Genomic DNA, 15,162 nt, shown 5'->3' with positions numbered 1-15,162 from the left:
TTTTCTCCCAAATTTACAAATGATTAGAATATAAACTGAACTTTACAGATTTATATATTTGAGAACATATTATATTGCAGTAATATAATGTGCAAAGCTATTTTAACAAGTGTTTTTTTATTTTAGTTTCTGTACAGAAGTACATTATGTTTAAACAGTAGTAATTTTGCACTGAATGTTTACCTTATAATAAAATGCTGCACTGCATCTTTTGCAGTGATACATCCGAGTCTTGCAATGGTTTATCATATGACTCTCCAGATTATTACTATCAGTGGCTATGTGATCACAGATTGGACACTGGTAAGGCTGCCTTTGCCGATGAACTCTTAAATGCTGTTTGATGTAACCCTTATTGCCACTGCTGTAATGACACAAGCGACAACGGTAAGGCCGTTCTGTGTTTGGTATATACTCCACTAAGTTGCCTGGTGAACTCAGGTCACTTGAAGGTTGGCATTGTGCATTATCCTGCAACTCTTTTAGGATATCTTCATCAGAAGCATTTTGGTCTGTTCTTTCTCTCAGTTTTTCAATCACAGTGAGTAGTGACATGCTGATGCCCATTCTGATTGGTACTTCAGAAAAACCCGACTTAGTCTCATCAAGTTGCAAGTTATTACTAGTATGATCATTAGAGTAATTGTGAGGTTGAGGAACTGAAGAATTGACTTCCATGCTTCTTTGTTCTGCATCAGACTCAGGATTTTTGACACTTGCTCGAGTAAATTCTGGTGCTCTCATTGGCATTGCAACAAGAGCTTCAGCGGCCAATGAATGAAGCCTCAAAGATTCAGAATTAGTTCTCCTTCTAGATGGGGGTACATTTTCATCAACTGCTGCAGGTTCAGTAGATTTTAAAGTATTATTACTTTCTTCTGGATTCCATCTTAAGACAGCTGTTTCCAGTTCAGCTGCATTGGTAGCTTGTTGATATAAATCTGAAGAATCCTCACAATAGATCATGTGAGATTTTTCAGAGATAAGCCTCTTTTCAGCTTCAATATCTGGTGTAATCAGAAAGTGCTTTTCTGGAACACTCTCCCCAGCTCCTGGGACACGCTCTACTATGACATTGACATGTCCTGCCTTGTTAGAACTGCAATTGATGATCTTCTGTGCAGAGGAAAGAAGGCTATCAGAGACTATACTTTCTTGTTCACAATCAAGCATCAGAGGTCCCTCCTCAACAATTTCTACTACAGTATCAGCAGGTGCCTTTGACTGGGTAAGGCCTGAATTTTTCACAGCAGTGTCAGACAGTGAAGCTTTGCAGTCCACTGTGTCCATTAGAGTGATTGAGGGAGGAGTACAAAACTGCAGTGGATTTGATCCAACACAGTGCACACTTTCTGATTTGATAGCTGGTGAGAAAACAATTATTGATTCATCCTCAGGAGTTGTGAGACCTGTGGAAGGAACTACTGAGGTAGCTGTCTCACATTCCTCAAAAATTGGATAAGAACAATCTACTTCACCAGCATGTTTCCATGCATGGGTTTTTAACATCCTCTGACGGTCACAAGCATAACTGCAAATCAAACATCTATACATGCCATACTGGTCATAAGTGTACCACTTTCTTGGGCCTGGTTCAGTGTCAAAACCAATATTTCTTGATTTTGCATTGTTGCTGTCCACACTATCTATGGCATTTGGCCCTAATTGCTGTTTTCTTTGTATCTGGGCATCCTCAAGGTGCATCCACATATGAGCTTCAAGTTCCTCTTGTTGTTTGGAAACAAAACAACACACAGAGCACATCAATACCACTTCACCTGATTTTCCATGTAGTTCAAAGTGCTCTTTTAACTGTGAAAAAGTCAATGAATTGAATTTGCATAAATTGCATTGGTAACGGGTGAGTTTCCTGTGCAAATATTTGTGCGCCACAAAGTCTTTAGAATCCGTAGTTGCAAAGTTGCACTGATCACATGTGTAGCTTTCAATGTTGTTATGGCTACGTATATGTATATAATATACAGATGGCACAACAGTTACAAAGTTACACAGGGTACAACAGAAGCTCTTTGAAGCTTTTGATTTACCTGCAGAATCAAGGGTGCTCAGATCAAGGCCATTACAACTCTGAGGCAGATCTTCTGTTTTAAAATAAGTTTGCCTAATTGAGATGTTATCCTTTTCCTGGTTTAAATTAATAACTTTTTTGGCTGTGCTCTCATAGCTGTCTGTCTGCTCAATTATTGCACTGTTTGTACCAGAAGTACTAATATAAGACCTCTTTTGACCAGTCAAGGAACACTGCTTTGATCCTCCCTTCTCCACTATCTTGCTCAATTTTTCAATAACTTGAATCAATGAACCTGGTTTTTCCATTTTCGAAACAATTTTAGTGTCCACAAATGAATGAATTGCTATCTGCTTCAAGAGATGCTCATCACACTTATGATTTGTTGTATAGCCATGGCTTTGGGCCTCAGTTTCTGTTATGGCATCTGATATCATATTGTCCAGTCCAGTGCAGTATTATTGTGTTTTTTCATTATACCTACAAAGTCGAAAAAAATCCATGTTTAAAAGTTCATACAAAAATCACTTAACATTCTTAATAACATAACCTATCATTAAAAACAGTTTTTAAACTGCTGGCAGGTTAAAAAAAAATTACCATTTCATCAAGTCCAAAACTCTACAGGCAAGAATACAGGCTTGCACTGTCAATGAATTGAATTTGCATAAATTGCATTGGTAACGGGTGACTTTCCTGTGCAAATATTTGTACGCCACAGATTCCTTTCTGACCAAGATTTTAAATATGCCTAGAAGACAGAAATAGTACATTGTATTTGTGGTCAATGTGGAATCTTGCTGCTGACCTCAGGAAAACCCAACTATCTTGTAACTTTTGTGACAAGGACTTCCTCTTTATCATCTCTGTTGCCATCAGATGTTAGTTTCGCAGAGCAAAAATCAAACTGCTGGAGAAACTCAATGAGCCAAGCAACACCAATGGTGGTAGTGGTGGGGCGGGGGGGGGGGGGGGGGTGCGGAGAGAGAAGAGGCAGGCAGAGATCTGCTAAGGTTTCAGATCAAGACCCTGCATCAGTACTCAGAATGGAGATAGAAGGTAGCCAGTATAAAGAGTGGGTGAGGAGTGAGACATGGGCTAATGGGTCACAGGTAGACTGAGAAGGGGTGAAAGATAACAGGCAGATAGAGCCAGGTTAGGGGTTGGGAATAGACAGGAGGAATGAGGTTGGAGACAGGTGCAGGTTAATAATGAGTGGAAGGAGAGAAAAAGAACGTAGCTAATACTATGTGGACAGAGGGGAGGGTGTAGGTGGAGGCCCAATGTCTGCGAGTCTGCAAGTCTACTGGAGGGCTGAAGGTGGCTTGTCCTGGGCTTAGAGGACTATTTGTGTGTGCAAGTGGGTAATGTATGGGAGAGAGGGAGGAAAGGGAATAGTTTTGTTGTTGCTGTTGTAGTTGTTTCTGTTGTTCTGGACATTGTGGGTATGCTATATTGGCACCAGAACATATGGCAAAACTTGCAAACTCCCCCAAGCACATGCTTGGTAGGTTAACGCAAATGACGTCTTTCACTGTATGCTTCAATGCACATGTAATAAATAAAAGGAATCTGACAGCTGCTGGATGATACTGGAGTACAGCTGATATGCAAAGAAGGTGATAGTGGGAACCATGAAGGAAGGATAGCAGCTGTTCAAGCTGTTCAGGGTGATGATGGATAGTCATCAGGACACTACTGATGTCCATACTCTGGGAATGTTTTAAAAAAATAACAAATGCAAAAATCTGAAATCAAAACACTATAGATACTAGAAAGCTAAAGCTACTTTGAAAATGCTGGAAACAGGTCATGCAGCAATGGTAGACAGCAAATACAGACCAATTTTAAAATACTGCATAAGGAAATCCAAAAAAAGGGAACATTCAGGAAATGCTTAATGTGATGTTCAAGAATTGTCAAACTAAAATGTTAGTTGATTGTCTCTCCACGTGTTGTGTCTGACATGTTGAGTATTTCCCGCATTTTCTATTTATAACATAATCTTCGCTTCTGAAATTCCACTGAAAAACTAAAATATTGGGAGAAACTATAATTGCACTACAATGTGTCCCTAAAACTGAAATAGTACCTTTTATTTTTATTTTCAAGTTTCCAATTAATAGGTTGTTTTAGCCAATTCTTTTAAGAGCCTTCTACTGAGAGGACAGAAAACATGAGTTACTTCTGAAAAAAATTTGTAGAAAATATTTTGAAATATTTTTACTTATACAATAGACTATGTCATTCTTTTTCCTCTTGACCCCTTTAGTCCATTTTTCTTCGATGAGTTAAGGTGTTGGTAGCACTGGATTTTTACATCTAAATGTCAAGAGGAGATATAACAAAATCATATTGGATAAACAGAAGCTAAACAATCCATAGCTCAAGCAACACAGGACAGAGATTCAAAGTTTTGTACATAATATACACGAAGATGCAAAGAAAAAGTTATAAACAGACAGCAGCTATGATCTAAAATACTCTAACTATATCAGAGTCTATCAAGATATAAAATTGTAATTGCTATTATTTACTCAATTATTATAGAATATATGAAACTAATACAAAATCAAAATACATGTATTATAGACCATGGACAGAAGAAAGCAAGCTCAACTAACAATCAGTTAGGAGCATTTGTTAGGACAGTGGCTATACAGAAGATATGGAAAAAGAGGCAAAGTATGGTGAAGTTCCAGGCTTATTGCAGATGATTTCATTTGCGCTATTTAAGAAGGGTGGGTGGCAGCAGAAAAGAAACTATAAACCTGTTAGCCTGACATCAGTGCTTTGGAAGATGTTGGAATTGATTGTTAGGGATGAGATTATGGACTACCTGGAGGCACATGACAAGATAGGCCAAAGCCAGCATGGTTTCCCTGTAAGGAAAATCCTGCCTGACTAACATACTGCAATTTTTTTGAGGAAATTACAAGCAGGGTAGACAAAGCTGATGCAGTGGATATGGTGTACTTGGATTTTCAGATGGCCTTTGACAAGATGCTGCACATGAGGCTGCTTAGCAAGCTAAGAGCCCATGGAATTACAGGGGAATTACTAGCGTGGGTGGAACATCGGCTGATTGGCAGAAAAGAGAGAGTGGGAATAAAGAGATCCTATTCTGGCTGACTGCCAGTTACCAGTGGAGTTCCACAGGGGTCAGTGTTGGGACCACTGCTTTTTATGATGTATGTCAAGGATTTAGACTATGGGATTAATGGATCTGTGGCTAAATTTACCGATGATACAAAGATAGCTGGAGGAGTGGGTAGTATTGAGGAAACAGAGAGCCTGTGGAGAAACTTAGATGGTTGAGGGGAATGGGCAAAGAAGTGCCAAATGAAATACAATGTTGTAAAGTATATGGTCATGCACTTTTGTGGAAAAAATAAATGGGCAGACTATTATTTAGATGGGGAAAGAATTCAAAATGCAGAGATGCAAAGTGACTTGGGATTCCTTGTGTAGGATACCCTAAAGATTAACCTTCAAGTTGAGCTGGTGGTGGTGAAAGTGAATGCAATGTTGGCATTCATTTCTAGAGGTACAGAATACAAGAGCAGGGATGTGATGTTGAAGCTCTATAAGGCACTTGTGACACCACACTTGGAGTATTGTGTGTAGTTTTGGGCTCCTTATTTTAGAAAGGATGTGCTGATATTGGAGAGAGGGGAAGATGTGATGACAGTTTTGAAACAGGAAGAACGTACAAGGAGAACAAATTACATGGTCACTTAGCTTGTGAGTCAAAACTGGTGATCAACAATGTAGTAGGATTAGGTTTAAAAGAGCAAGAGGGTAATCTCATGGGGAAGATGAAATCAAAAAGGGTCTTGGAGTAAACAGGAGAAAGGCAACAGAAACAATGGGAAGTCTATTGGGACGGGAAATGATGGGTTAATTGTACAGGCAAGGTGAACAAATGGTCTGCTTAACAACATAAGCCCCTCACAATTACTTTTCATGTTAAGGGGAGAAATAGGTTTTGGGAGAAAGAGGTCTACAATAACAACATTTTGCCCTAATTTTAATGGAATAGCTGGCAAGTTGAAGATTTCCATACAGGCATGTACCTTTGTCATTCTGGTTACCCAACTCTGTTGGGCTCCTACGGAATCCAAAAGAAGTAATATATACCTGCAATTTTACTGGGAAATTCAGCCGCAGAATCTACACCAATATCAATTTTACTGGAGAGGAAGGGCTGCAAGAGACAAAATAATCAGTAAGTTAGTCATCAAAAAGTACAGCACAGAAACAGGTCATTTGGCCTATCTAGCCCACGCTGAACTACTGAACTACATACTTCAATCGCCCTGTATCAGGAGCATAGCCCTCCCAACACCTACTATCCAAAATTCTCTTCAACTTTGAAACTGAGCTCACATGCACTACTTACGCTGGCAGCTTGTTCCACACTCTCATGACACATTGAGTGAAGAAGCTTCCCTTCATGTTCCCTTAAACTTTTCACCGTTCACTCTTAATCAATGACCTCTAATTGTAGTTCCACCCAACCTCAGTGGGAAAAGCCTGCAGGCATTTTCCCTATCTATACCCCTCATAATTTTGTATACTTCTCTCACTTTTACTGCTGACCTCAAGAAAATCCAAACAAGTATCTGTGTAACACACACAAAATGGTGGAGGAAATCAGCAGGCCAGGCAGCATCAGAACTGATGAAAGGTCTCGGCCTGAAATGTTGACTATTTATTCTTTTCCATAGATGCTGCCAGGCCTGCTGAGTTCTTCCAGTATTCTGCGTGTTGCTTGGATTTCTAGCATGATCAGATTTTCTCATTTGTGGCCAAACAGATAATTTGAAACTTTTGTGGTAAGGCCTTCCTCTTTATCATCCCTGTTGCCAGTCTAGCAGAGCACAAATCAAGACTGCTGGAGAAACTCAATGGGTCAAACAGCACCAATAGTGGTGGGAGAGGACTGCTGAGGTTTCAGATCAAGACCCTACACCAGTACCCATAATGGAGAGAGAAGATAGTCAGAATGAGAGAAGGGCTATTGGGTAATAGGTGGACTGAGAAGGGGTGAAAGACAACAGGCAGATGGAGCCAGGTTAAGGGTTGGGAATAGAAAGGAGGGATAAGGTTGGAGACAGGGGCAGTCAATGATAGGTAGGAGGAGAGAAAAATAATGTAATTGACATTAGGTGGGCAGAGGGGAGGGTGTAGGTAGCTTGCCCTGAGTTTAGAGGACTACCCATTTGCACACACAGAAAATGTGTGGGAGAGAGAGGAAAGGGGCTTGGTTTGCTATTGCTGTTTTGATGCTATTGTTCTGCTGTTGTGCTGTAGTTACTTGTATTGTTCTGAGCATTGTTGGCGCCAGAATGTGTGGACACTTGCAAGCTGCCCCAAGCACATCCTTGGGTGTGTTGTTTGTTAAAGCAAATTATGTATTTCACTGCATGTTTCAACCTACATGCAATAAATAAAGGAATCCGACAGCTGCTGGATGATACTGGAATACAGCTGATATGCAAAGAAGGTGATAGTGGGAACCATGAAGGAAGGATAGCAGCTGTTCAAGCTGTTCAGGGTGATGATGGATAGTCATCAGGACACTACTGATGTCCATACTCTGGGAATGTTAAAAAAAAACAAATGCAAAAATCCAAAATCAAAACACTATAGATACTAGAAATCTAAAACTACCACTGACAAAAATGCATGGCCCACCAGACACAAGAATTAGTTTTGTTGGAATGCAATGTCTAATACTAAGTTTCTTCATCATAATTCCACCGTACAAAAGACTATATTGACCCAGATGCAATATTTTTGAGGGTCACAGAGAGGAGTTGTGACGGCTAATTGACTGGGTCAGTTAAACTGAAACAAATTAGCAGGATTAACTTCCAACAGACAGTAGAAATGTAACAAGACTAGTTAGCTGGTTGGAATTTTTCTCTGAGCTCCATGTGAGATACTCAACAGATGCAAAAGAACCTGTAAGTTTATCTGGAGGTAGTCAAGCTTGGGACTGCTGCAGGAAAATTTAAAAAAAATGACTTGCACTTGTAGTGCCTCTCAGGAAATGCTGAAGTACTTTATAGCCAATTAAGTACTTTTGGATTGTAATTGTGTTGTGCAATTGTGAAAAGCAACAGCCAATTCACAGCTAGCTTCCACAAACAGCAAACTGATAAGTGACTAATCATTTATCCTCTTAATATTAACAGAGCTATAAATATTAACCAGGAGGCAACTCCCTTAGTGACCTTCAAAATACTACTGTGGAATCTTTACAACTTAAGAATTAGGAAGAGCATTAGGCCCAATGGTAACTCTCAGCAGTCCCTCCATTCAGAGGTGGTCAGATACATGAAGTTCCAGATTATAATGAACCTACATTATAATCCATGCTATCCTTCCTTCATGGTTCCGACTATCACCTTCTTTGCATATCAGCTGTACTCCCACATCATTCTCCAGCAGCTGTCAGATTCCTTTATTTACTACATGTAGGTTCCCATGTGTCCAAAAATCTATTGATGTTAGCTTCAAACACAGACTACCACAGGAAAGATGATGGCCATTTGGTCCAATAAATATTCAAAAACTCCTTGAGAGAAATCCAGCATTCCCTTGCTCTTTTCCCAAAGAGTTGAGAATTATTTTCCTTTTGGGCGCTCATCAGGATTTTGGAAGTTCTGCATTTATTTTCACCATCCATTCATGTGTTGATTTGCAGATGATAACCACTCTTTGGACAAAAGAAGATGTTCCTTTCATCTCTTGTACATTATTTTTGCCTATCACTTTACATCCTTGAACCATCCGTCAATAAAGTTTCCCTTTCTAGCCAAACCTGGTGACAATTCAGCAGAACTAGTTTCAATCTTTTCAAACTCTCCCTTCTCCAAGAACAACTCTACCTTTTCCAATCTTGTAGCCACTTAAGATTTCACTGATTTCACAATCATATAAAATAAATCATTCCTCCATGTGAAATGGCCAACTTTTCTTCCCAACACTATGTGCTGTACTTCTGCTCTCTCCAGTTATTGGAAATGTCATCCAGCAACTCAAGCCTTGGGCAGCAATTTGGGGAATCTACACCATGCCTCCAAATTAAATACAGTGGATTCCGGTTAATTGAGGCTAATTTGGCAGCTGCTTATTTGGGACAGCTACCAAAGATTGAGAAAATAGTTGGGATGTTCTTTGTTTATTTGGAACACTATGCCACTTAATTTGGACAGGAGACTGTTGCCAGACAGTTCCTAACTAGTGCCGGCTGCGTGAATTTGTCTGTCCATTGGACATTACAGCATGCTTAGAGTGAAATTTTTAAATAGTATCAGTTGTGTGTGTTTGTCTTTGAAAAGCAGTGATTTTTGTCATTGATAGTTGGTGACAAATAAGAGGTAAGACAATTTAGAATTGTTTTGCTCACTGTTGTTTCAAGCATTGAGTCTTGGGGATACCAGAAACTAACGGTAGTGAAAATGAAATGATTTCACTACTTCAGCAAGTTAGGATCTATAAAGAATTTGAAGACATTGACAATCATCTTAAATGTTACAATGAAAATAAAGACTTGGAGGAAGAAATCATTGTAAGCATGAAAGCAGTCCATTATCTACACTCGGTGTCTGTGCTAATTGTTTATTTACTGTCAATCAAAAGAACACAGCAGTGTGTTGGTGTTCATCATATCCGACAATGACAGTGAAACCTGTGTGAGAGAGCTTTTAAAGTGGAAAATCCATTGCATTGAGATAGTTCCACTTTTTTGACCTCTAAAGTCCAGGTACAGTGGTACGAGTAGTTGTCATAAACTGGTGACTTGCTTGAATGTAGTGGATAACCACGACTTCTGTGCCTTGTAATGCTCTTCACTCTCCATTAAGTGTTGCTGTACTGACTTCTTGACCGTTAGATCTTATTGCCCAATCCGCCGGATCTGACTTCACATACGTATGCCCCTACTTCACCATGGCATGAGGCCCATCGGCTACCCTTATCTGGTTTAGCCCACTGTCGAAGTAATGTACCAGGGTATGGCTGGTGTCGCATGCAAACAGCTACTTGGAGCCACACACAGCTGACAGCTGAGTATCCGGTGGGAACCAAAGGTGAGTGAGCTGCCCCAGAATGGACCAAACAAGCCACTTTAATAGAGGTGTTACCCTCCATGGGCACCCCATACATAGCAGGGTACACTGGATGAAATCCTCTTATCGATTACTATTAGGAACTAATGCACAATTTTATATTGTCATAACATTGGTAGTGTTCCAATTTGTTCTGTATTTTATTTAAATACATAATGTTACTCAGTTAAAGAGTAGATTGTCTTTTTTTAATACCTTTTAAATTATTTCCATGAAACTTTGGTTAATTGGGACAGCCGCTTCATTGGATGAAATGTACTGGTCCTGATGTGTCCCCATTAACCAGAATCCACTATACACCTTTACTAAAATACTTAAATTACAACTATACTCCATTTCAGGTCTAGTCCCATCAAACTGATACAAAAGTAGCAAACCATTCTTACAACACACACAAAATGCTGCTGGAACACAGCAAGCCAGCTGGCATCTATAGGAAGAAGTGCAGTCGATGTTTTGGGCCGAGACCCTTTGTCAGGAATTCATTAAACCATTCTTACTCTTATATACCAATTACCATGCAATAAAGCCAAAGTATTATAAAACAGAACAATACAGCAGAGAAACAGGCCTTCCTGTCCTCAATAATGCCCACATCTTATTAAATAGTGGGGGGGGGGGGGGGGGGGAATAAAAGGGGGAAGAAGTTAGATTAAGAAAAGTGGAGGGGGAAGAGGAAGATGTACTTTGTGGTGGAATCCTACTGGAGATGGCAGAAGTTATGGTGTTTGATGTGCTGGATACAGAGGCACATGAGATGGTAGTTAAGGACAAAGGGAACCCTATTCCGGTAAATGTCATCAGGAGGATGGGATGAGGGCAGATGTGCAGAATATGGAGGGGATATGTGTGAGTACAGCATTGATGGTGGTGGAAGGGAAACCCCATTCTCTGCAAAAAAGAGGACATCTCAGATGTTCCAAAATGGAAAGCCTCATGCTGAGCACTAATGTGGTAGAGACACAAGAAATGAACAGCAAACTGGACAGCTGCTTCACCTGCACCCATACCTCCTCCCTCACCATCATTCAGAGCCCCAAACAGTTCTTCCAGGTGAGGTGACGCTTCACATGCCAGTCTGTCAGGTTCATCCAATGTATCTGATGTTCCTAGTGCGGCTTCCTCTACATCGGCGAGACCCAACTCAGACTTGGAGCACCATCACTCACTTGATTCAGATTGGGCATTTTTGCTCTGTTCATCGCTAAAGGTAGGATCGCCCCGTGCCTACCCATTTCAATTTGACTTCTCATTCATATTCTGACATGTCTGTATATGGTTTCCCTTACTGCCATGATGAGGCCAAACTCAAAGACAGGAGAAGGAAAAGCCTCCAGCCTGATAGCATAAACATTGATTTCTCTAACTTCTGGTAATTTTTCCCCACCTCCCCACCCCTCTCTTTTACTATTTATCAATTCTGGTTACCCTTCCACCTCTTCTCTTCTCCTCATCTACTTCCTCTGGCTCTCACTCCCCCCAGTCTTCCATTGTCCACTGTCCTCTTCTATTAGATTTCTTCTTTTTTGGCTCTTTACCTCTTGCACCATCCTCTTTCAGTTTCTTACGTCACCCCCCCACCCCCCCCACCCACCTACCTTTCCCCTCACCAGGTCTCACTTTGTTCTCCTTCCCCTTCACCTTCTTATTCTGGCTTCTGCCCTCTTACTTTGCAGTCCTGATGAAACATCTCGGCCCAAAACATCGACTGTTTATTTCCCTCCATGGATGTTGCCTGGCCTGCAGAGTTCCTGCAGCATTTTTTGCACGTTGATCAAGATTTCCAGCATCAATGAAATCTTATGCTCCTGGTTGAAGTTTCTGCCTCCACATCCTTTTCATGCACCAATCAAAAATGAATGCAATATTCCAGATGCAGCCTAACTAGAGTTCTCCAATGTGACAACATAATTTCCTGACTGTTGAACTCAGTTCCTCGGCCAATAAAGGGAAGGATGCCATATGCCCTTCTTTACCACCCTATCAACCCATGTAGCTAGTTTCAGGAAACTATCGACTTGGAACCCAAGATCCATCTGTGCATCAACACTTAAGGATCTTGCCATTAATCGTGCATTGTTTTTATTGATTTGATCTCCCAAGGTGCAACACTTCACATTTAGCTGGGTTAAACTCCACCTGACATCTCCCTGCCAATATCTGCAACTGATCCATATTCTGCTGAATCCTTTGATAAAAATTATATATCATATTTATGATATATATGTGGTTATGTATCATAAACAGCACAGGTGCCAGTACAATTCCTTGCAGAACACCATTAGTAAGAGACCTCCAGCTGGATTAAGTGTCTTTGGCCCCCTATTTTCTATGGGCAACCCAATTCTGAATCTAAAGGCCAATTCACTGTAGATCCGATACATCTTAATTTTCTTGATGAGCCTCCCATGAGGGACCCAGCCAAATGCTTTACTAAAATCTATGTAGATAAAATTCACTGTTCTATCTTCCTCAATTACCTTTATCACTTCCTTGAAAAATTCAATCAAGTTAGAAAGACATGACTTGCCCAGCACAAAGCCATGATTAGGCCATGGTTTTTCAATTGCTTATAAATCATATCCCTAAAATCCCTCTCCAGTAACATTGGTCTAGAGTTTCCAGAATTATCCCCATTTCCCTTCTTGAAAACTGGAAGAACATTAGCTATTTGCCAGCTCTCTAGGATCTTGTGCATGGCTAGAAAATATGCTGTTATTGGTGAAGGCCCCAGTGATCTCATCTCTTGCCTTTCTCAATAACCTGGGGTCTATCTCATCAGGTCCTGAGTACATTTCACCTTAATATTTTTTAAGAGGCCCATTATTATTTGCCCAGTAATGACTTGCTGAGCTTGCATGCTAACTTCATGCTTTGTGCAACAGCATGCTGATTTCACTGTTCACCATTCTCACCACATCAAAACAGACTTCTTTTCCACCTTCCAAAATAAGCACACATCTCTCACAGTTTGCTCCAGCTGTTACTTCTAGCCCACTCACTTAACATGGTTTGTTCCTTTACAGATTCTCTTCCACCTGTTCATTGTTTCAGATAGCAAAACAATGAACAAACTCGTGCTTTTATTTTAGTAATGCACAATACTGTGAAGCAGACCAGATTAACAATCTAGATTACTTACTGATGCTCCATACAGCTTTGCTGCCACCTTGCTGCAACAGTTACTGTACCCTACCGATTCCTCCCCATATCTCCAGTATTCCTATGCACCTCATCAGATTGATACCCACCAGTATGGCATGGCATACTTGTGCCCACTAATACTCCAAGTGACACACCATTACCCATCTGTATTGAGTGGGCTCCAAGGCCTGGCATTAGAAATATTTCAGAGGTCACAGTTTGAAAGTAAAGGTAGTCAATTTAGGATTGAATTAAGGATAAATTTATTCTCCCAGAAAGTGATGAATCTTTGTAATTGTCTAAACTGCATTCAAAACCGTGCTATATTTCTAGATAAAGATATGCTAATAAAGCAATAAAACTGAATTTAAGATAGACGATCAGCTATGATTAAATATCAGACCGAACGCTATTAACTCCTATTTCTTATGTCGAACATGATTTCTTACATGCATAATATTTTTCAGCTCTACCATAAGATATTCTATGTTGTTATTCCTACATCTTTAATAATAATTTCCAATATTCTCTCAAAACAAATGACCGTTTTGTTTCTCTATTTTTCTGAAAAAGCATGTTATCATTGATCCTTTTACAAAGACTCAGAAAACAGATGGGTCTTATGTTGAAAGTTTAATATGAATTTTGACATCCATAACGCGTAGCACTACATCAAAGGATAAGCCGACCCGGTGCTCGGGTTTCGAGAGTTTGACTTTAATCTTCCTACTCAAAGGCAAGAGTAAGCCAAAAATGATCCCCTAAACTGTTTCCTCCCAACAGGAACACTGGACTTAGTTTTCTTTTCAAAAGTAAATGCACTGAGCTAGCATCCGTAAATTTATGATTTCCACCTCTTACAGGATATGCGCTCAATCAATGTTTCCTGGCTACCAGCACGCTAAAATCACGCTTCTATCAAACTTGAGGTAAACCAACCCCATTAAAAGTAAACTTCAAAAGGAAAATCGTGTAGTACAAGGATCCGACCACATTCACATTGCTACTCATTTATAATTTCTTTAAAGTTTGCTGTTGATACGGTGGCATGTAAGCGTCCTGTGCACTGCCGACCCTGCCACTCTCCCACCCCCACACACTGCACGTCAATCACTTTCTACACCCAAAGGCCGCGGTCACGATCAGTGGTACGAGGGTCCCTGTGCCCCGTGCAGGGTGGGCGAGGGGATTGCGGGGGTTATCCTCTCATGCACTCTAAGGGTGATGCCCTACTGTCACAATGCCTAAGACAGAAGGTGATCTTTTCCTTTACCTGAAAATCCCTATCTCCAACTCCACGCTCGCGTCACTTTTCAACAAAATGCCACCACTTGTCTCATGCGCGCATGCACCAGCCTCGAATCTCGCGATATCGCGTTCGGCACGTGCCCCGGCACACGTCACGGAGCGCGGAGTAGGTGGGGAAGTTGTCTTGGTAACGCATCGGTGGCGGGGCGTCGTGTGGGAGGATGGGGTTGGTCAGTTATCCATCATCTCGGACCGACTGCGGCTTCCGGGATGCTAGGCTCCCACCTGGTCCAGGTATTTGACCCATGAAACAAGTTCTACTTAACGTAACGTTTTTCGCAGTTGGTTCAAGTGCCCGCTCTCTTAAGTGAAAGGTCTTGCCGCACCTGCTGGGCTTCCCAATTTTTCCTGAGATTTCTATGTAGTTAGAGATGGAATCACACAAACTTGACACAGAAACAGACCCTTCTGTCCAAATAGTCCCAAGCACCAATAATTATATTGATTATTCCCTCTTTCAATATTTTTGTTAGTTTCTGCATAGAGGAATACAGAGTACAAGAAGATGTGTTGTAAGTCAAAAGAAAAATAAAATAGTAC

The 15,162-nt window shown here is 40.7% G+C and overlaps 1 protein-coding gene across 8 annotated transcripts in view; it reads right to left on the bottom strand.

Annotated features, from left to right (window-relative positions):
• The window catches only part of znf507 (zinc finger protein 507), a 55,922-nt gene extending 41,249 nt beyond the window's left edge, over positions 1–14,673 (bottom strand). For 2 of the 8 annotated variants that reach the window (XM_073070128.1, XM_073070135.1), the window contains exons 1-4: positions 14,588–14,673; positions 6,170–6,236; positions 4,122–4,351; positions 184–2,509 (exon numbers count right to left, since the gene is read on the bottom strand). In XM_073070128.1, the coding sequence (XP_072926229.1) occupies positions 184–2,466 (2,283 nt within the window). In that variant the 5' untranslated portion in view covers positions 2,467–2,509; positions 4,122–4,351; positions 6,170–6,236; positions 14,588–14,673. Of the gene's footprint in view, positions 1–183; positions 2,510–2,629; positions 2,969–4,121; positions 4,352–6,105; positions 6,237–14,587 lie in introns of those variants that run through there. The other 6 variants (XM_073070131.1, XM_073070129.1, XM_073070132.1 and 3 more) reach the window with 6 other exon arrangements.
• Positions 14,674–15,162: the final 489 nt, after the last annotated feature.

The sequence above is a fragment of the Hemitrygon akajei genome, chromosome 17, assembly GCF_048418815.1.
Source record: "Hemitrygon akajei chromosome 17, sHemAka1.3, whole genome shotgun sequence".
NCBI lineage: Eukaryota > Metazoa > Chordata > Chondrichthyes > Myliobatiformes > Dasyatidae > Hemitrygon > Hemitrygon akajei.
The sequence above is the reverse complement of the archived record's forward strand: the minus strand, read 5'-3'. Positions and strand labels throughout refer to the sequence as shown.